This window comes from Sminthopsis crassicaudata, chromosome 3 (genome assembly GCF_048593235.1).
Source record: "Sminthopsis crassicaudata isolate SCR6 chromosome 3, ASM4859323v1, whole genome shotgun sequence".
Taxonomy (NCBI): domain Eukaryota; kingdom Metazoa; phylum Chordata; class Mammalia; order Dasyuromorphia; family Dasyuridae; genus Sminthopsis; species Sminthopsis crassicaudata.
In genome coordinates, this window is record NC_133619.1 from 614,419,464 (window position 1) to 614,441,401 (window position 21,938).

The window sequence follows — 21,938 nt, forward strand, 5'->3', positions numbered from 1 at the left end:
TGCCAAGAAGATGCCAAAAGTCACGAAGATTCAGACGTGAATGAACAACAGCAAAGAGAACATCTAATCATTTACTGAGCCTAAAACCAATCCCTTCCCCCAAACACATGCATCTATTTATTTCCAATGCGGTAATATTTGTAAAGCACTTAGCATGGTGCTTTGGCACACAGTGGGTGCTACCTAAATTCTTGTTGTTATTATTGTCATTATTAACTATCATCCCCATCATCATAATCACAAATTTTTTAGGGAAGCATTTGAACACACACTTGACCACATGGATGTCCCCACTAGAGGGAGCTCCTACCCCAGCATCCTCAAAGCCCTTCTCTTTTCCCAGGGCATGGATGCAGCCTGAGACCCACAGCTTCTCTTGCCAGCTCTTTTTGTTGGGAGACTCCATTAGGGTGGGAGCAAGCAGAGAGAGGGAATATTAAAGAGGATAAATATCCACAAACATCCATGACGATAAAGGAGACTCCCCCTTCTCACTCCTCCTCTCCCCTCCCTTACCAACGAGGGAATTATAAAGTCCTAAAGTTTGGGTTTTTTTTAAGTTAGGGCCCTTAGCAAACATGTAGTCCGATAGAATCATTTTACAGATAAGGAAACTGAGGTCCAAAGGGACCAAGGGATTTTCCCACGGTCTTGTGGTAAGTTACTAGCAGAGCCGGAAAGGCTATTAGAACACAGACTGTTAAACTTGAGGATCAAGATTTAACAGATGTATAGGGGAAGTGATTTGTGTAATATCCCAAGGACAACTCAGGCCAAAGCCAGGACTAGAACACAGGCTCCTGGCCACCAAATGTTCTTTTCACCATCTGTCTTTCAAGTTCCAGATAAAATTCTACCTTCTCCGGGTAGTCTTTCCCAACCTCCCCTCTAATTTATCCTGATTATACCTTCCTCTACTTAGTGGTTTGCATGGTGCCTCCTCCTTTGGACTGTAAGGTCCTCAGAGGCATAGATCATCTTTTACCTTTCTTTGTATCCCTGGTGATCAGCAGATAGTAGGCTCCTAATAAATGCTCACTGACTGATCTGCAGATAACAGGGTTCTTAATAAATGCTCACTGACTGACCAGCTCCAATTTACAGGGGAAAAAAAGAATTCCTCTAAAAGAAATGCAGATTTGGGGTCTGATGATTTGATGGAACACTAATAGTAGTGAGCAAGCGCTCACACCCAGAGCCATTTTTGGTTCCATTTCCTTTTCTAGCATTTGAAAATATAAGAGACAAATAAAGAAAGGATACGCTGCAGAGAAAAGATACTGGAAACCAGACATACATATGTATATACATTGTGTGTGTGAAGTTTCTCTGTTAGAATGTAAGTTGCTTGAGGTCAGGGCCTAACTTTTGTCTTCTGGCTGCCCAGTGAAGGCACATATTAAACACTTTTAAAATATTTGTTAATTTATTAGCAGGCTCATTTAAAAAAAAAAAAAAAACTGTGAGAAAAGCAGTGTTTTATGCTCATTTTGCAAGGAGAAGTGAAGGGAAGAAGCATTTAGTAAGCGCCCACCATCTGTCAAGCACCGTGTACTATGGCTCAAAGAGGAGAATGTCATTCTATGACGTGTGTGTGTGTGTGTGTGTGTGTGTGTGTGTGTGTTAGCTAATTGTATTGGGGATATTACCTAAGGATTCATTGTGAGATTCAAATGATATGTCTGTGCTGCCCTTTGCCTGCCTTATTTCACCATAGAAATGTCACCTTTTATTAGCACATTTTAGTGTTTAGTAATTTTTCAATCATGTCTGACTTTGTGACTCCATTTGGGATTTTCTTGGCAGATACTGGCGTGTTTTGCCCTTTCTTTCTCCAGTTCGTTTTATAGATGAGGAAACTGAGGCAAACAGGGTGAAGTGACTGGCTCAAGGTCATACAGGTAGGAAGCAGGTGAAGCCAGATTTTAATTCAGAAAGAGGAGTCTGACTCCAGACCCCACGCTCTGTGCACTATGGAATCCCCTAGTTACCCTCCTTCCTGATTAGCTCTTCCTGACTCCAGGCCCAGTGCTCTGTGCACTTCGGCACCCCCTAGCGACCCTGTGATTATACATGACTCTATTTCATGATTGATGCATTATCATCAGGCACATAGAAGAGAACCGTTATTTACTTAGGGACCTAGAACTTATAACATGGACGGACCTCCTAGGTGAGAGGTGTCAAACTCAAGCTTCACTGGCTGCAAGCCCTAACTAGGGGCCAAAATAAATTAAAATTAGTTGGAAAATGTTTAATAAAACAAATCCACATATATTTTGTTAATCTGTGGTTTTCTAAGTCAATATGTCACCGGCAAGTCTCCAATTCTACTTGAGACCAATCAGTGAATCCAAATGGCTATTTTACAAAAGAGGAAACCAAGGTGATTTCACCAACATGACCTAATTAGTAAGTCAGACATTAGCATTCTTTCCCTCCAAGTTTACATCGATAGACTTGAGAATTCAAACTCCAACAGCAAGAAAAAACACATGTCTGATGTTCAACTGGGAGCCCAACACTCTGAAGATGTCCAACAGAGAAAGAGTTACTAATAATAATTATCATTATCATGACTGTGTTGATCATTGTCATCAGAGCTCATGCATTTAAAGCTTTGGAGTTTGCAAAGTGCCCGTTTTTTTCTAGACTTATATTACTTGTGAATCTACTCCCTCCACAATGCATGTTGTGGATGAATGAGCATTTATTAAGCACCTACTGTGTGCCAGGCTGTGTGCATACAAAGACGGAAAAAAAACTTCCTCTTCTGAAAGAGTATAGTCTAATATAACAGGGCTTCTTCAACTTTTTCCATTCACAATCCCTTTTTGCTACCAAAGAAAATTTTACCTGATTTTGGATATATAAAATAGGTATACAAATCAAACTTTCACAGATAATAAATCAAGATTTTGCAATCCCATATTCAGTTACAAAACCCCATAAGGGATTACAAACCACCATTTAAGAAGCTTTACAATAGAGAACATCACATGAAAGCAACTATATAGAAACAATTTCCAATAAGCATAAGGCACTAGGAAAGGCGCAGTGTTAAGGAGGATTCGAAAAGTCTTCCTGTAGAGCATGCGACTTTAGAACTTGAAAGGAGCCAGTTATTCTCGAACTTCCAAACTTAGAGGGGTGTCTGGAATACATGAACTTACATGATCTATCCAGGGTTATTTAGCCAATATGTCAGACAGAAGGACTCGAATCCAGCTCCTCATGATTTTAAGGCTGGCCTTCTGTCAATTCCTCCCTGTTCCCTCTCTATGAAGCAATTTCCTTGCAATAACCAGTGACTTGTTCAGGGCAGGTACTCTCCCTCCATCTTACAGGAGATGAACTGTTCTCTCATTTCATGTTTCTGACAAATGTCCGCGTGAAAACTGATCCCTGGTCTCCTTAATCTCTCTCTACGTGTCAGGTATAGTGCCTCTAAACAGCACCTGAGAGGTTTCCAGGCCATCCACTAAGGATTTTATGACGAGACTACAGACCTTTGCGTTCCCAGGGATGGCTTAGGAGGCCAGGCTGATAGCCCTGGGCTGGATCCCAGCTCTGTTACTTACTATCTGTGAATCTAGACAAGTAACTTCCCTCATGTTGGGCTCAGTTTTCTCCTCTGTGAAATGAGAGAAGTGAGGGAGCTCCACTAGCAGGAACATTTCCTAAGAACCCTCCAGCTCTGAAATTCTCTATCGTTCAGTAACCTATTGTTATAGGTAACCTGAGAGTTCTAACTGCATCTCCCTGCCCCTGTTGTGATAATCTGAGATAATATCTGTGAAGCCCTTAGCCCAGGGCCTGACACATAACAGGTACTTAATAAACGTTAGGGCATCCCCATCACCAAACTCCTCTGATCTCTGAATCAAGATTGGACTGAACGTGGTTTTTCAAATCAAGACGAAGAAGCCTCAGGCTGTGAACAGGGCAGCCCAGGACAAGGACCAGGAAAGCCTCCCACGCCAGCCCTTTTCTCCATCCCCAAAAGATGTGGCAGGCCATACCGTGCTGGTGAGAGTCCAGGTTCTCGCAGGGGACGTCATCGTAAATCACATCTTCTTCCAAGATGGGGAAAGTGAAACGGTCAGCTGGGAGATGAAGAGAGAAGGGAGCGAGGGAAGAGACAAAAACAGCAAGGGAGAGAGCAAGGTCAGCATGGAGCAACTCTGGCCTGCTGCTGGGGAGGGGCCTTTCAGGCTGACTTCAGAACTGCACCAGTGGCCAGCTCCCAGCTTGCTGGAAACCTCAGCTGCATCCCGAGTCTCCCTCCGGATGCCCCAACATCAGAGTCTGAAGGCTTCAGGAGAAGAGACAGGGAAAAGGAGGGGGTGCAAGAAAGAGAGAGGGCTCACCCTAATAGCTATTAGCTAAATCACCTCTCTCACCCTCCCACCCTCCCCCACCTTCTCCTCTGCAGTCAGGCGTCACTACCAAAGCCTTCTCCTGCCCCACCCACCATCCTTCCTGCAATCTATGAGCCATCTACCAGCCTCTTCAAACTATCAGCAGAGTCCCAGAACCCCTGGGGGAGAGGGTCTCCCAACAGGCCCAGCAGAGACCCTAGGGTAGCTGCAGGTTTCCTGGGCTGAGAGCCAACTAAGTAGGAATGATTGAAGCTGCTTCCAGGAGCGGACTCAGTGGGTCAGCCCCACCTGCCAAGACAACACTGCAAAGGGGGCCTCTTTTCTCCCCAACCCCAAGGTAAGTTGGGCTTCCTTAGTAGGCTGGAACAACAGGGTCCAATTCATCACTTACTAGATGGTGCAGGGTGAAGTCCCTAACTCCTCTTCCTCCCAGGGGTGCAGATCAGAGAGGGGATGGTCCATTCTATCTCTGTCAAAGGTCTGAGGGTCCTCCAAGGCTCAGAAAAATATAGGGAGTTAGCTGTTCCCCCACATCCTAGGTCATCACCCCCAGACTATGGTTTTATTGTGCTATAGTTTTCTAGTTCTATAATTCTATGGAATAAAGGCTAAATAGTCCTTTAGTCCAATATGGCCCTTCTTCTCTCATTAAGGATGATCCTTTTGACAACTTTATAAAGACCTTTCTCTATCAGAAATCATACAGATTCCTGCCCTCAGAGATGGAATCCTACCTTTCGGGGCGGGGGGAGGGGGGGGAAGCAGGGATGAAAGCAGACTACTATATTCTCTTTCCAGAGAAAGTCACTTATACATGTAAAATCCACCCCCCAAACCCAAGGAGCCCATACCTCGGCGAGAGCTCTTCCGCTTCCAGCTGGAACGCCGACTCCCAGCTCCCACGGGTTCTCCATTGCTCACCACAGCCAGGATCCTGCAGGGAGAGAGATACCACAAGGCTGCAGGGGGCAGGAAACAGCCCGAGCTCGGTCATCAGGATGGGGGCACAATCCTGGCAGAACAGGCAAGGGGGCATCACACCCATCAGAGCCAGGGACATCTAAGCAAGGGACAAAATCAGGGGACCTTAGTCTAGCCCAACATTGCCAGAATTCATTATATAACCTCGAGCAAACTTCTCTTCAGTTTCTCCATTTGTAAAAATGGGGATAAAACTGCCCAACTCACAGTTTCATATGCAATACACATGAAAGTACTTCCAAAAGTCTAAAGGGAATGGGCACAGAGGCCCTGTTATGTTCCTTAGCTGTAGGGTTAACTCAACACTCATTCACTCATTCGGCAAATAATTATTTTGCACCTACGAAGGGCAATGGAGTTAACATGAAGGATGGAAGAATTAAGGAACAATCCCTGGATGGCAAGACACAGTTGGATCCTGGCTGCCCTGCTAGTAAGGGGCACCCACGCTTGATGAGAACACACATTCACCCAAGGATCAAAAAGGCCTTTGAATAATGCTCAGGGAGAGACACAGAGGAAAAGTAAGGTGTCCTCCCCAACCCAGGAGCGTGTAAATGGATGAGGTTGTTATTGTTTGTCAAAGGGGTCCATGACAAGAAAGTGGATTGGAATTAAGTGAGGGAGGGCTGAGCAACGGCACCTGCCTCACTTTCCCCTCCGGAGCCCTCTGGACCCATTCACATTTATTACACAGACAGGCTTGGAGTCTAAAAGATCCCAGTTCAAATCCCGCCTCAGACACTTGGTAGTTGTGTGAGCCCGCCCTACCCCCACGCCTGACAACTAACTTAACCACTCATTTAGTTTCCTCCTTAAATGGGGATAATAATAGTACCTACTTTCCAAAGTTGTAGTGGAGATAAAATCAGATAATAATTGAGCTATTAAAAGATATTAATTATGATGTTATTAATTATGATACATATTACTATTAATCACTGGAAAGTACTTTGCGAACTGAAACAGCTAGTTATTAGCTACGTGTTCAGCACTGAAATTTCAGAGACAAAAGAGAAATCATCTTCAAGGAGGTTACATTCACTTAGGAGGAGATGATGCAAGAGGAGCTAAGGAGGGAGTCTGGGTCAGGGGAGACCCAGGGATGGTGAGCAGAACCACTGGGCAGCACTGCCATACCCTTTCCCACTGGGGATGAGAGCCTGAAGCCTTTTCCTAATTCCCCCTTCCCACTCCAGATATTAAGAGCTTCCCCTTCAAAAAAAGTGTTTTTAATTCTCTTCTACTTATTTTGCATAGACTTTGCATAAATATATGTACATGATAGAATATAAAAGCCTTGAAGATCATTTCTTTTTTGCTCTTTGCATTATCAGTGTCTAACACATGGTGTCAGTCCTTTTCAGTCATGTCCAGACCTCTATAACGTCTTATATCTTCGAAAGTACTTTCTTCACAAGGATTCCCTGAAATAGATTCATTTTACAGATGAAAAAACTGAGGCTCAGAGAGGTTAAATGACTTTGGCTGATTTCCTCTCTCTAGGTCTGCTTCTTTCTCTATAATAAGATAGGATAGACAAGACTCCTTCTGATGCGTGACTTGCACACAGACACCCCAAGCCCACCTTCACTCTCCTCCTGGAGCCATCTTTTTTACCTCCTATTTGGGTATCGTCTTTCCCTATTAGAATAAAAGCTCCCATGCCCAAGGAGGTATTAAATTGTGCATATCCTTTGATCTAGCAGTCTCTATTTAGTCTGTAGCCCAAAGGTATCATAAAAGAGGGGAAAGGGATCCACATGTGCAAAATGTTTGTGGTGGCCCTTTTCATAGTGGCAAAAAACTGGAAACTGAGTGGATGCCCAATAATTGGAGAATGGTCGGGTAAATTGTGGTACATGAATGTTATGGAATATTACTGTTCTGTAAGAAATGATCGACAGGATGAATACAGAGAGGCTTGGAGAGACATCAACTGATGCTGAGTGAAATGATCAAAAACAAGAGAACATTGAACACAGCAACAAGAAGATTACGTGATGATCAACTTGGTTCTTTTCAACAATGAGGTGAACCAAGATAGTTCCAATAAACTTGTAATGTAAAGTGCCATCTTCATCCAGAGAAAGAACGATGGAGACTGAATGCAGATCAAGAGACACTATTCACCTCGTTGTTGTTTCTCATGGTTTTTTTCTTTTGTTCTGATTTTTCTTTCCCAACATAACGAATATGGAAATATGTTCAAAATGGTTGTGTATGTATAACCTGTATCAGATTGCTTGACGTTTTGGGGAGGAGGGAGAGAATGAAAGGAAAGAGAAAAATTTGGAACTTAAAATCTTACAAAAAAGAATGTTGAAAATTATCTTTACATGTAATTGGGAAAAAATAGTATTTTAAAATGGTTGGGGAGGAAGGGAGAATGTAAGTTACTTGAGGACAGGAACTATCAGAGCTAAACACACAGTTAAGTCCTTATAAATGCTTATAGACTTGTCAGGCAGGATTTGAATCCAGATCATGGAATTTGGGAGTTTAAATTTGGAAGGGAACTTAGAAATCTAATCGAGGGGAGACCATGAACATTTAAAAATTTCCTAGGGTTCTGGTCCACTAATCCAATTCCCAAATGACTTGTCCACAATCCTTCTGCTATTAAGTGTCTAGGGTCAATATTTGACCCAGATTTCCTGATTCCAAATCTATTTTAATTGCATTATAATACTGTTTGCTTTGGTGGGGAAGCACCTGTTATCTGACGTTATAAAATCCAATGGTGAATCCTGGGAGTTATTTACTAAGTATGACTATGATCATTCATTAACTTTTCAAATCCTTAGTTTCATCGTGGGGGAATGAAGCGGATGATTCTTAAGGAGATAGCTCCAAGCTCTAAATGGTATGATCTCCTTCCTCCTGGCCACCTTCCTCCACCACCACAACAGACACAGGAGGATTGGGGGCAGAGGCGACACAACTCCACCTCCAGCTTAAAGAGTACCCTTCCCCCATGCTAGGGGGACATCCTTATCTCTGCTTCAGCACACTCCCTCCTTTCTAGGATATTTCCTAGAGCAGGAATCAAATTAAATCTGCCATTAATCCTATATAGAGTATGTCAACCTACTTCCCAGTAGTCTTATTCACTGTGATGAAAGTGTCCCTCCTTGGCTACCCCTCTATTAAATAAATACAATTATCTCTTCCGCATCATGGGGTTAAGGGCATGGTGCCCCCTTGAACTAGAAAATTTGGATAAAATAAAAAATTTTGACCATCCTCAAGAATATAAAAGGGATGACTGTCGTTTCCCCCAAAATAATTAGTTCTCCTCCTAGGCAAGGAAGACCCTTTTAAATTTGTAACCCCAGTGGTTAGCGAATATTTAACTTTTAGTGAGTTATTAATAAATGCTTCTTCATTCATACAAATAGGAATGGGAGGGGGTGAATCGGAAGGCAAGGAATAGAACCTGGGTGTGCTTTACGGCCATTAGCTCACTTGACTTTTCTTTCAGCTGGGAAGATCCGGGACGCCAGTATGAACGCTGCCCTGCGGGGGTGGTCTGGAGGGGCAGCCAACATTCCAGTGAGGCGGTGCATGGACAGAGTGCGATCCAAGGAAGGAGCTGGTACCTGCCCTAACCTGCATGGGAGGGATGGGAGAGTGGCTATTCCCTGCCACCAGCCCTGAGCAGCCAGGCTTCCTGGGGGCCACAGAGTAGAGGTTCATTAAAGCAGGAGGCCATTGCTTCTTTGAGTCACAGCCCTCTCCAGCAGAGTCTGAGGAAGCTGGGTGGTGGTGCAGTGAGTGGCTAAGAACCCTGAGTTTGAATACTGATTCAATCACATCCTACCTCTGAGACAGACTGAGTCTCTTAATTTCTGCCTGCCTCAGTTTCTTCATCTGTAAAATAGCTCCCTACCTCTAAGGGTGGTGGATCAAATGTTAAAATATTTTTAAATGTTTTTGAAACCTGAAAGTGCTGTGTAAAGGCTAGCTAGATCACTAGTATAATTATTATTTTGTTGTAGATGCTTCTTCCATTAGATTATGAGCTCCATGAAGGTCAGTACTGTGCTTTTTTACTGTCTTTGTGTCCTCAGAGCTTGGTATACTGTAAGTGCTTAATAAATGCTAGTTCGTTAATTGACTTCTCTACTAACAAAAAGCTATGAACAAAGCACCATGGTAAACTAGAGATACAGAAAAGGACAATGATACTTTGAGGTTCTTCTTGGGCAGCAGGACTTCCCACTCAGCAGTCCTGGAAGGGCAGGGTCAAAAGTGAGAGAGAAGGACAGGGCTGTGAGGGGAGCCAAGTGGGCCGTTTCCTCCCACACAACAGTCAGCTGCAGCCCACAAGGCCCCACATCATTACGGAATCTCACTGGGTAGCCGCCTCCTTTCCAAGCCCAATGGGAGGGAGCTGGGCCATCCCACGTCAGGCCTGGGTGGATTCCTCTGAGCGCTGGACAAGGCCCAGGCCCTCTCCCCCAAGACATGCACAGTGCGAAGAAACAGAGACCGTGTTCACTAATCAGTGGGGAGTCTTTACCATCCAACTCATGCATCCCCTACTCAATAACCTCCAATAGCTCCCTATTAACTCCAGAACATAAAACTACCATTTGGTATTGAAAGCCGTTCCCAACACGGCCCCTTCCTACAGTCCCAGGCTTCTTATACCTGACTCCTTCCCATGCACTCACTCCACAATCCAAACAATTGCTGTTCTGTATACATGAGTATTCATTCCTGCCTACAGGCTTTTGCATGGGCTGCATCCCGGTTCCTAGAATGCCCTCCCTCTTTTCCTCAAGCTCTTAACCTCTCTGGCTTCCTTAATGACTCAGTTCAGACGCCACCTTTTCCAAGAGACTCTTCCCCCAATTACTACGAGTGCCTTCTCCTCGGAAGTTAGCTTGTATCTCCTCTGTATAGATTCACTGAGATATTATTATTAATAATGATTAAACAGTGGAACAATTATTATAAAGCTATGCACAACAACAACTTAAATAGTACTTAAGAGTTTACATAACACTTTATAAATATCATCTCATTTGATTCTCATTAAAAAAAAAAAAAAAAAAAAAAAAAAAAAAAACATTTTACAGATGAGGAAAATGAGGCAGAGATTAGATGTCTTGTCCAGACTCACAGTTATTGTCAAAGGATTTTAATTCAGATCATCCTTCATTATAATAATAATAGCAGCGAACATTTATGCTGAACTACAGTGTGCCAGAAACTATGCTATGCACTTTATAAATATTATCTCAGCTGATGCTCACAGTAACTCTGGGAGGTAGATGCTATATTTATCCCCATTTTAAAGATGAGAAAACCGAGGCAGAGTTAAGGGACTTGGCCAGAATCACACAGCTAGTAAGTGTCTGACGCTGGAACTTCCAGGCCCTCCACTCTATTGGATGCGCCACCTAATTGCCCCTTAATGATAGCAGTATTTATATAGCACCTCCTATGTACCCTGTAAGAAGCTTTGCAAGTTAAGCACTTTATTAATATTATCTCATCTGATTTTCACTACAACGCTGGGAGGGAGGTGCTGTTTTTATCCCTATTTGATGAGGAAACTGAAGCAGGGGTGAAGTGCTCCCTCAGGGGTCATCCAGCTGGTCAGTGTCCAAAAGTGGATTCTGAGTGAATTTTTCCTGACTCCAGCTCACTGCTTTGGATGAACAAATACTGTCTCACTCAGTAATACCAAACCACGAGAACAAGTTTTCTCCACCTCTGTTTTGCTCATCTGTAAAATGGGTAATTAGAACACTTAACTTGAAGAAGATTTTTGAAGTTTAAATGAAATAACATACACAAAACACTTTGTAAACCTGAAAGGGCTCTACTATTCAAGTCATTTATAGAGTCTAGACTGTCTTCTTCATAAATCGTGGAGGTGTTCAATACTTTGGGAATCACAGTATAGGTGCAGAAACATACAAGAGACTCCCATGCCCAGTTCAGCCTTGCAATGTCCCCCATAGTTCTCTCTTCCAAGAGTCTTCATCTCTTCAGATGATAGCTCCTATTTCGCTCAAATTTCTTGGGGTCCCTAGCTCGGGGACTGGGCTGCCCCTCCCCTCCCATCCCATCCTGCACCCACCATTCTTAGATTCAGCACCTTCCTTTTTGCCTCCCAACTACAGATGGCTAGAGCGCACTCCCAAGACCCCATCGGGTGAATGCCAAAATCACCGGGCCTACCTGGACCACTGACCCAGCTTCTCCCACTCCAGTCTCTGCCCTGTAAGCCCTGCTCAGGCTGGGCTTCCCTGCTGCCCTTTTCTTCTCCCGTGAGCACAGGAGCTTAGGTCTCCTCCACTGCCCGGCTCCTGACTAAGGAATCTTATGAGAACTTGGCAGCTGAGGGCAGCCATTGTCTCTCTAAGCTAACACTGCAACTTCTCCCCAAAGGCTCCATAATGGAAGGGCTCTCAAATCAATAAGGAACAAGGAATTCCATCCTTCTCTGGACTTCCTTAAAGAACAACACTCTTCCTCTCTAGGGAGGGGAAGCAACCACGGACCAAGGAGACAATCAGACAACCCCAGAAGGAGCCCCTGCCTCCTACCGCAGGTGGAAAGCCCAGGTAAGGAAGGCCCTGCCCTTTGAGCAGAGCTTCTAATCCAGAAATCCAATAGTTTTCAAGGCAAAAGTGATTTTATTCTCATAAATCTGAATGGCTAACCAGGCCAGTCACTAATACCACTGAGTGTCAGGTTCCAAGTTACAGACAAATGGGTGTGATCTGCCTCAGGAAAGTTTTCACTCTGAGGAAATTACTGGTCACTGCAAAGGGTATAGCTGGAAGGGGCCTGGAAGGGAGTCAGATCTTGGAAAACAGCTGCCTGGACCCTGCAAATATCCAGCCCTCAACTGGCAACTTGGTTTTCCACTACAATAGCAGAGCTAAGGGAGCTTCTAGACGCACTCTACTAGACTCTCCCTCATCCCCACTTATATGGGGCAAACTGAGTCTCTTACCTAGGATTCTCAAACTACTGCCCGTGGGCCAGATGCGACCCGCTGAGGACGTTTATGCGGCCCGCCAGGTTATGGCAAATGGGCTGAGGGAAGGAGAGTTTTTACTATAGTCCGGCCCTCCAACAGTCTGAGGGACAGTGAACTGGCCCCTATTTAGAAAGTTTGAGGAGCACTGCTCTTACCATTCCCCAACTGCAGTCTGGAATCTTTGTACTGTCAGTCCCTCATACTTAGAATCCATTGATCAATCAACATTTATTAAGTGCCTACTGTGTGCCAAGCAGTATGCTAAAGCCTGGAATGCTCTCTCTTCTCACTTCTACTTTTTATAATTCCTCATCCTTCAAGACTTAGCTCAAGTACCTGGAGGCCTTTCCTGGTACCATAACCTGCCTCCATCCTTCTAGTGTCTTCCCATCCCATAAGATTATCTTATTTCATATACATATATAAATATATGTGTATGTATGTATGCTTTGTGTGTTTACATAAACACACACACTCCTCCCCTCACTAAACAGTAAAATCTTTGACAGGGCCTTTAAAGTTTCTCACTTTTGTCTTTTTATCTCTGGTTCTAGCATCATGTCTGACAAACAGTAGATGCTTAAAAAATGCCTGCTGAGTGGTGATGTAGCTCCTCCGGCACTCAGTTTACTCCTCTATAAAATGAAGGAATCAGAGTTTTAGAACAGGAAGAACCTTTAGACATCTTCTAATCCAAAGCTTCTTAAACTTCCCTTGTGAGATCATGCAACTGAATGTGGGGGGGGGGGGGGGTCATGAAATTATGATTTATTATCAATGAATATTTAATTCATGTACTTATTTTATATACCTATATGCTCGGCATCACGTAAAAATTTCTTGGGGAAAAAAAGGTCATGAGTGGAAAAAGATTAAGAAACTATTTTCCAGTCCACTTTCCTGTTTTGTAGGTGAGGAAACTCAACAGAGTGAGGAACTGATTTGCCCCGAGTCACACAGCTACTGAGAGTCAGAAGCCTATTGTGCAATTCTTCAAGAGCTATAGAATGTATAAATGCTAGCTCTGGGGCTATTATGGGGTGCATTGGTACATAGAGGGGTGGGCTTGGAGTCAGAAAGACTCATCCTTCTGAATTCAAATCCAGCCTCAGACACTTCCTAGCTGTGTGATCCTGGGCAAGTCACTTCACCTGTTTATCTCAATTTCCTCATATGTTAAATGAGCTGGAGAAGGAAGTGGCAAACTGCTCCAGTGTGTCTGCCAAGAAAACTCCAGCTAGCGGACAAAGAGCTGGACACAACTGAAAGACAAAAAAGTTTCTTATATGGTAGAAAACAAGAGTCAGGATGTGGACAGTGCTCCATCATGAGGCTGCTCACTACTGTCCTAGCCCAAAGACACTTACTGAACACTTCATGGACAGAACATTTCCTCAGCAAGTGTGCCAGCAGGCCAGGTCCTCACTGCGTGGGGAAATGGAAGGGCAAGCCTTCTGTTGCCATAACAACAGAACCTTCCCTCTACATATTCACAGGTTTCCAGGGAGAGCATCAAGCGGGACCTCATTGGGTCAGCAAGGAGAGAAGAAGGTTTCCTCCTCATTTTCCTGAGTATCAGATCTCAGAATGGATGAGGAGGGGGGAAGGGGAGCCCAAATGAGCAGAGTTCATTCTACCTTGGATTGTTGTGTTTCCTAGGTCATGAAGGCCATGTGAAAAGGAATAGGGGGAGAGGGAGAGAAGGAGAGAAAAAGAGAGACAGACAGAAACAGAAAGAGAGAGAAAGAAAGAGAGCGAGAACCCCTCTCCAACTTTCTCTTCCCAACTCTTTCTTCTTCCTTGCTTATTACTGTCCTAGCCCAAAGACACTTACTGAATATTTCATGGAAGCTGGGGAGGACAGAACATTTCCTCACCAAGTGTGCCAAAGTAGTCCCAAGTTGGAGAAGCACTATATTTGGCCACGTGCTTTCTTTTCCAACTTTCTACCAGAGCTCAGGAAGACAGGTAACAGAGATATGAATGTGGGAGAGCAAAGAAAGTCCCCAAGAAATGAGATCTCAGACCCAGGGAGAAGGGTGAGCCTTGAAAGAGGAGGGGAGCGTTACTGGAGTCAGGAGGATCGGAGTTCAAATCTAGCCTCAGACACTAGCAGTGTGACCCTAGGCAAGTCACATAACCCCAACTGCCACTCAAAAGAAAAAAAAAGGGAAGGAAGGAAGGAAGGAAGGAAGGAAGGAAGGAAGGAAGGAAGGAAGGAAGGAAGGAAGGAAGGAAGGAAGGAAGGAAGGAAGGAAGGAAGGAAGGAAGGAAGGAAGGAAGGAAGGAAGGAAGGAAAGAGGGCGGAAGGGAATGAAAGAGGGAAGGAGGGAGGAAGGGAAAGAAGGGAAGGGAGGGAGGAAGGAATTTGCCCAAAGCACATAGGCAGTAATGACAGCATACTTTCTCCCTCCTTGAACTGCATTGCCCATCTCTGTTTAAATAATGTATCTTCATAGAACACTAGCACCTTTGGAAGCAGATCTATTTTCTTCCCCCTTTGTCTCTATATTCAGACACCATGACTTGCATAAATTTTGCATCACAATTTCCCTCCAATCCAGATCATCAGACAGCCGCATCAGCCCCTGGACATTCCCCATCCTTCCCAAGTCCAGCACCCGGCTCATTCACTCCCTTTCTTTCCACTTTCCTTGTATAAGAGGGCTTCAGCCATATATCAATGCTCCCTCAAACACACAAGGGGACTTCAGCAGCCATACTGACGTTCCCTCAAACTCACCTTCCAATGCCTCATCCTTCTTAAATCCTATGGCCAACTCCTTCCACCTCAGTCACTCGCAAAATACCGCATCTCCCCCTTTCTCATAGAAGTTCCATCTCCTAATAAAAACCCTGACATTCCTCCGGCTCACCCTGACCGCCCAGCGTGCCATCCTCATCCTCAAGGAGACCTCCATCCTTCTAACCCTCCCTGCTTCCCTAGGCCTGTCCCCTGCTCTGACTCTTCCTCTCTTACTTTGATTCTCTGGTTAACCAGTTCACTATGATCTCCAACTATGAGCTCCTCCCCTTTCCTGTGGACTGCTCAGGCCTTGCCACATCTCACTCAGTCTTGGTTCATCCTCACAAGCCGCTCCCTCTGGGACCACTCATTCTCTCCTCAGTAGCACTTGACAAAGTCTCATAAAGGGACTACCAGAGGACAATTAAAGGGAGATTTTAAAGACGACATTGTCTCTTACCCTATGGAGAAAACTGAGGTCATAGGACAGCCTTTCCAAGTCCCCTGACATCAAACACCACTAGTCTCTGCCAATGAATGGCGTTTCTCCTTGAAAACTCCAGTCCCTCCTCTGCATGTACTTTGATCCTACCGTTGGCCATCTTCTCCAGCAGACCTGCAACCTCAATCATCCCCCCTCCTCCAACTTTCAATCTAACTCTTATCTATTGATTCCTTCCCCAAGTAGCTACAAAAATGCCCAAGTATTTTCCTTCCTTACCAGACCTTCCCTAGATTCCCCCATGCTCTATCCTCTATATCTCCTTCCCCACCTTCCTCAGCCAAACTTATAGGAAAAGTACTCACTTCCTCTCCTCCCCCTCTATAACTCCTGGCAATCTTATTTTCAATCTCATAACTCAATTAAAATATTATCTCTAAAGTTACCTAGGAGCTTTTTTAATGGTCAAATCTGAAGGTCTTTCTTCAATCCTCATCCTTTTAAAAAACTCTGTATTATTTTTAATGTTTCTGTATCAACAAAAAAATGTGGGAAATCTTGTTATCCCTCTCCCCTGAGCACTCATGATAGTACTCTTTCCTGGGTCTCCTCCTAACTATCATTCTTTCTTAGTCTTCTGTGAATGAAACAATGAGCCTGGAATCGGAAAGAGCTGCATTCAAATCTGCTCCCAGGAATTTAATTTCTATCGAATTAATAACAGCTAACATACATTGAACACCTACTATGTGCCAGTAACTATGCTAAGCACTTTATAAATATTTTCTCATTTGATCTTCACTACAACACTAGGAGGTAGGTACTATTATCACAGTAATTGTGATACATTTTTACTTTTTTTACAAGTTGAGGATTTTTTTTTATAAATGAGGAAACTGAGGCAGGGATGAAGTACTCTTCTCTGGGTCATACAACTAATAAGTGTCTGAAGTGGAATTTAAATTCAGGCCCAGCGTTCTATCCTTTCCATCCACTATACCATTGAGCTGCTTCACTGTGTGCTTTAGTTTCCCAGATATATATATATAAAACACCCAGAGGTATTGTATCAAATGGGATAATATTTGTAAAAGTGCTTAGCCTACTTTCTAACACATAGTAGGTGCTATAGAAATATTAATCCCTTTTTTCCCTCCTTCCTCACTTTTACTGTTTCATCACTCAGATCAAGTACCCTAACTGGGTGTTCCCCATGGGTGTTCTCCATATTTCATGTCCTAAGCCCCTCTAAAAAGTCTTTCAGTTGCCTCATCACTTCCCAGGGAAGTCAGGCAGTTAGGTGGTACAATGGATAGAGCACCAGACCTAGAGTCATTCCTGACTCCATTCAAATCCAGCCTCAGACACTGTGACTTTAAAGTCACTGAGTTTTCCTCAGATGTAAAATGAGCTGGAGAAGGAAATGCCGAACCATTCCAGTATCCAGTATTGCCAGGAAAACTCCAAACAATATCAAAAGTTACACATGACTGAACAAAAACAACTATTTCAATTATTCATAGATCCATATATCCAGTCCTAGTTTCCCCCTAGAACTCCAGTCTCACATTATCAGTTGCCTATCAGACACTTAAAACTGTAGAGACCTCTAAAGACCATCGTGTCCAAAATTAATTCAATATCTTCCCTGATCCAGATCTTCCTTTCCCCATCAGACTACCAGGTTTGTAAGCTTGGTAATCCCCTCAGCTACATTTTCCCTCCTCATCCAATTAGTTGCCAATCCTAGTTGTTTCTATCTCCACAACTACCTCTCTATATATGTTGAAACCAACCCTTTCTCTCTACTCACACAGCACCCCCTTAATTCTCATCATTTTTTGGTCTACATTATTGCAAAGAAATCCTCATCGATCTCTCTGCTTCAAGCATCTCTCCAGTTCAGTCATCCTCAGAGCAATTGCCAAAAGTAATTTTCCTTAAGCAGAGTTCTGACTATGATATTCCCTGTTCAATAAACTCTGATGGTTTCCTATTGCTTTTAGAATCCAATATAAACTCCCATTTAGCTTTGAAAGCCCTTCACACTCTGGCACTGGCCCATCTCGTCGGCTTCATAATGCGCCATTCCCCTCCTTCACTAGACAACCCAGGCTAGTCCCCACCTTCTGCTACCGTCCATCGCCTGTCTTTTTGTGCATTCATTGCCCTAGAATGCTCCCCCTCCTCACCTCTGTCCCTTTTCCCTCAAGATACAGCTCAAGCACCATCTTAGACCTCAAGTCTTTTGCTGATCCCTACAACTGTTAGAACTGTTCCTTCCCTTAAGACCTTGAATTTGACCATTTCATATTTACTTGTATTTATTCCCTTTACATTTGTTCCACACATATTACTATATGAGATGGTTGTCTTCCCCCTTAGAATGTAAATCAGTTCCTTAAAAATAGGGGTTGATACATTCTTTATATCCCCAGTGCCTACCACAGCTCCTGGAACATAGTAGGTGCTTAATATATTCTTGCTGACTAATTGGAAAGCACATAGAAGTCAATTAAATGTTTGTTGAATTGCTGAATCAAGTTACCTAGCACCTTGTACAGTGTCTATACAGGAGATACTTAATGAATATTAATTAATTGATTTGTACATAGCAGGGAGACAAAATAAATGTTTATTGATTTGAATTGGTTCTTAGAACTAGCACTCAATTCAAACTGGAGAAAAAAATCCTAGCAAGTAATCATTTAATCCACAAACACCCTATTAGCTTTATTTATTCAACTTTAATAAAAACTAATACTTTCATATTATCACAACTAAGATTGTTGTAAGCATCAGAACAGTTAATGTCTCACCAATCCTAAAATACTACATAAGTTTATTTTTATTATTTTGGCCCTTACAGTTTTAAGTATTTTTATTTATTATTATTATTATTATTATTATTATATGTTTATTATTGTTATTATCACCATCATTATCATCATCATCATCATCATCACTCTCTATTGTATCATCACTACTAAGGTTACAAAGGAAAAAGTGAAATGTAAAGGTTCATATCCTCAAGGAGCACGCCTTCATTCATTTATTTCTATTCATCCAACAAGCATTTATTAATCACCTGTACACAGGATAGGGCAACTGTACAAATGGCACAGTGCACAGAGCATCTTTCCTGGAATTAGGAAAATCTGAGTTTAAATCTGGCCTCAGACACTTCACCTTGTTTGCCTCAGTTTTTTCACCTTTAAAATGTGCTGGAGAAGGAAATGGCAAATTACTCCAGTATCTTTGCCAAGAAAACCCCAAAAAGGGTCATTAAAAATCTGAAACAACTGTATACCAACAGCACACATGACACTGTGCCACACATTTTTGCCAGAAAACACTTTCAGGGGATGAGATAGAACAATCTCTGATTTCCCTGGAACTTTCTCTGTAGCTTTAGAGAGCTGCTTAGGCTGCTGAGAGATGAGCTGACTTGCCCTAGTTGGGTCACATAGCCAACCTATGGCAGATAAGGACTTGTAGCCAAGTCAACTCCATGACTTGGAGCAAAACCAGTTCACTTGTGTTCTTGCATTCCCCCTCCCCTTCTGTTTTTCTGCATCTGTCTCTCTCAGTATGTCTCTATCTCTGTGTCTGTCTTTGCCTCTCTCTGTCTCCCTCTCTATCTCTGTCTCTCTCCATCTCTCTATCTCTGTCTTCTCTGTCTCTGTCTCTCCCTCCCTCCCTCTCCCCCCTCTTTCTCTCTTCTCTCTCTCTCCTCTCTCACTCTCTCTGTCTCTCTTTCCCTCCCTCTTCCTCCCTCTCCCTCCTTCTCTCTCTCTCTCTCTCTCTCTCTCTCTCTCTCTCTCTCTCTCTCTCTCTCTCTCTCTCTCTCGTCTCTCTCATATCTCTCTCTGTCTCTTCTCTCTTCTCTCTCTCTCTTGTCTCTCTCTCTCCTCTCTCTCTGTCTCTCCCTCCCTCCCTCTCCCTCCTTTTCTCTCCCTTTCTCCCTCCCTCTCCCCCCTCTTTCTCTCTCTCTCTCTCTCTCTCTCTCTCTCTCTCTCTCTCTCTCTCTCTCTCTCTCTCTCTCTCTCTCCTCTCTCTCTCATTTCTCTCTCCTCTCTCTCTCTCTTCCCCCTCTTTCCTTCCCTCCCTCCTTCCCTCCTTCTGTCTCCCCCTCTATGGCACTACCAACAAGCCTCCTTAACTCCTTAACTCTAAAGAAGCAAACAGGCAGGAGGGCAGCACACCCTCTAGGGAAGGACACATCCGATGGCCCAGGGGAGACAAGTCCCTGCTGTCATCACAAACCTCTTTGGGGTGAGGAGGGGAAAGACATCAAGATTGAGACATGGCTGAGAATGGAGGGTCTTCACGCTCAGCCCTCCCTGCTCCCTCCCTGGCTGGGTTGCAGCTCTTACTTCAGAGGTGAGAGCATCAGGCCAGCATCCAGGGAAAACAGAGGGAACCAAAAATCCAAGCAGATCAAATTTCCTGCCAAAGGAGCCAGGTCTAACTGGCTCCCTCAAGACCGGTCTAACTAGACCTTGTCAGCTACACCAGAGTAGGAGGGATGAAAAAGACCACTGTTTGGAGCAGGAAAGCAAGTCAGGAGATTTTAGAAAGCCAACTTGTCATAAAAGAGAAAGTTGAGGACTTGGGATCCAAGAAAATCTGGGTTCAAACCCTCCTGAGAGGTAACCTTTAATGGCATGGAGTCTTCTTTTTTCCATCCAGAAAATAGGTATCATAGCATCTTTGATATCTCCTTCATAGGATTGTTGTGAAACTCCAATGAGATAATTCATCTAAAGCATTTTAGAAACAAAGTGCTAGATCCAGCTCTTTTTGTGGTAGCAAGGAACTGGAAATCGAGCAGATGTTGGATGGCTAAACAAATTGTAACATATGATATGATGGAATAATATTATGCTATAAAAATGACTGGTAAGGGTGAAGAAAAACATGGAAGACCCATGTGAACTGATGCAAAGTGAAGCAGAACTGGGAATCATTTTGCGTAGTAACAGTAATGTAATGATGATCAACTATGGCTCACTTGGCTACTGTGATCAATGCAGTGATCCAAGACAATTCCAAGGACTCATGATGAAAAAATGCTATCCACCTCCAGAGACAGAACTGATGAACTCTGGGTACGAATTGAAGTATAATTTTCTCACTTTATTTTTCTTGCATTTTTTAAAACAATATGACTAATATGGAAATATGTTTTGCATGATTTCATATGTATAATTGATATCATATTGCTTGCCTTTTCAATGGGTGGAGAGAGGAATAGGAGAAAGGAAAACAATTTTGAGCTCAAAATTTCAAAAGAAAAGAATGTTAAAACTAAATATTTCAAAGTCTGATTCTTCTTGTGCAGCAAAATAACTATATGGACATATATACTTGTATTTAACATATACTTTAACATATTGAACATGTATTGGTCAACCTGCCATCTGGGGGAAGGGGTGGGGAAAAGGAGGGGGGAAAATTGGAACAAAAGGTTTTGCAATTGTCAATGCTGAAAAATTACCCATGCATATATCTTATAAATAAAAAGCTATAATAAAAAAAAAACCTAAATAATAAATTAGGGGAAAAAACAAAAAATAAAAAAAATGCTACATCATTATCAGCTATTCTGGGAAAGGGCTAATAAGGCATTTTGAAATGTAGAAAGACTTTAGGGCTTTTGTTCAGAGCACCTAGATTTGAATCTCAGTTATGTTATTTGGAAACTGTGAGCTTCAATCAATCAACAAACACTTTTTTTAAGGCAATCAGGATTAAGTGATTTGCCCAGGATTACACAGCTATTTTGTATCTGAGGCCACATTTGAACTCAGATCCTCCTATCTATTGTGTCACCTTAGCTGCCCCAACAAACACTTCTTTAGCATCAGCAGTGTGCCAGTTACTCTGCTCGGCACAAGAGGCATACAACTGTGACGTGGTCCTTGCCTTCAAAGAGCTTACATATCAAGGATCTTAGAAAAGATCACCAAATCACACATTTTGGGAGTTGAAAGAGATCTCAGAAATCTTATAGACCAACTAGTTCTTAAACATTGTCCCCTATCACTTAAACGATCATCTGGTCTTTGCTTGAAAATCTCCAAAATGGAGAATTCACTGCTTTGTAAGGCAGTCGCTTCCATGTTTCAAGGCAAATCACTTTCTATTCCTGGGTCCCACATTCCCCATTTGTGAAGCAAGAGGGCTGGTCTAGCTAATCTCAAAGGTCCCCTTTTGAGTGGAAATCCTAGAACAAAGTGATTTATGTTCAGAGCCACAGTGGAAGTCAGGTTGGAGAGATTACACAATAAACCCTGGGAGGGCCTGGTTCATATTTCCCCCTATTTTGATTACCACCACACTCCTTCTAAACAGTCCAGAGGAGATCCAGGGCTAATC

General features: G+C 43.2%; 1 protein-coding gene and 1 long non-coding RNA gene across 5 annotated transcripts in view; one reads left to right on the top strand and one right to left on the bottom strand.

Moving 5' to 3' along the window:
- ARHGEF10L (Rho guanine nucleotide exchange factor 10 like) overlaps positions 1 to 21,938 on the bottom strand; it is a 245,485-nt gene that overhangs the window by 148,394 nt on the left and 75,153 nt on the right. For all 4 annotated transcript variants that reach the window (XM_074306088.1, XM_074306087.1, XM_074306091.1 and 1 more), the window contains exons 5-6: positions 5,234 to 5,316; positions 4,023 to 4,106 (exon numbers count right to left, since the gene is read on the bottom strand). In XM_074306088.1, the coding sequence (XP_074162189.1) occupies positions 4,023 to 4,106; positions 5,234 to 5,316 (167 nt within the window). The remainder of the gene's footprint in view (positions 1 to 4,022; positions 4,107 to 5,233; positions 5,317 to 21,938) is intronic.
- Positions 3,823 to 14,005, top strand: LOC141564076 (uncharacterized). The gene is made up of 4 exons (XR_012488567.1): positions 3,823 to 4,719; positions 5,181 to 5,406; positions 11,864 to 11,947; positions 13,866 to 14,005. It is a non-coding gene; the product is annotated as an uncharacterized LOC141564076 (long non-coding RNA).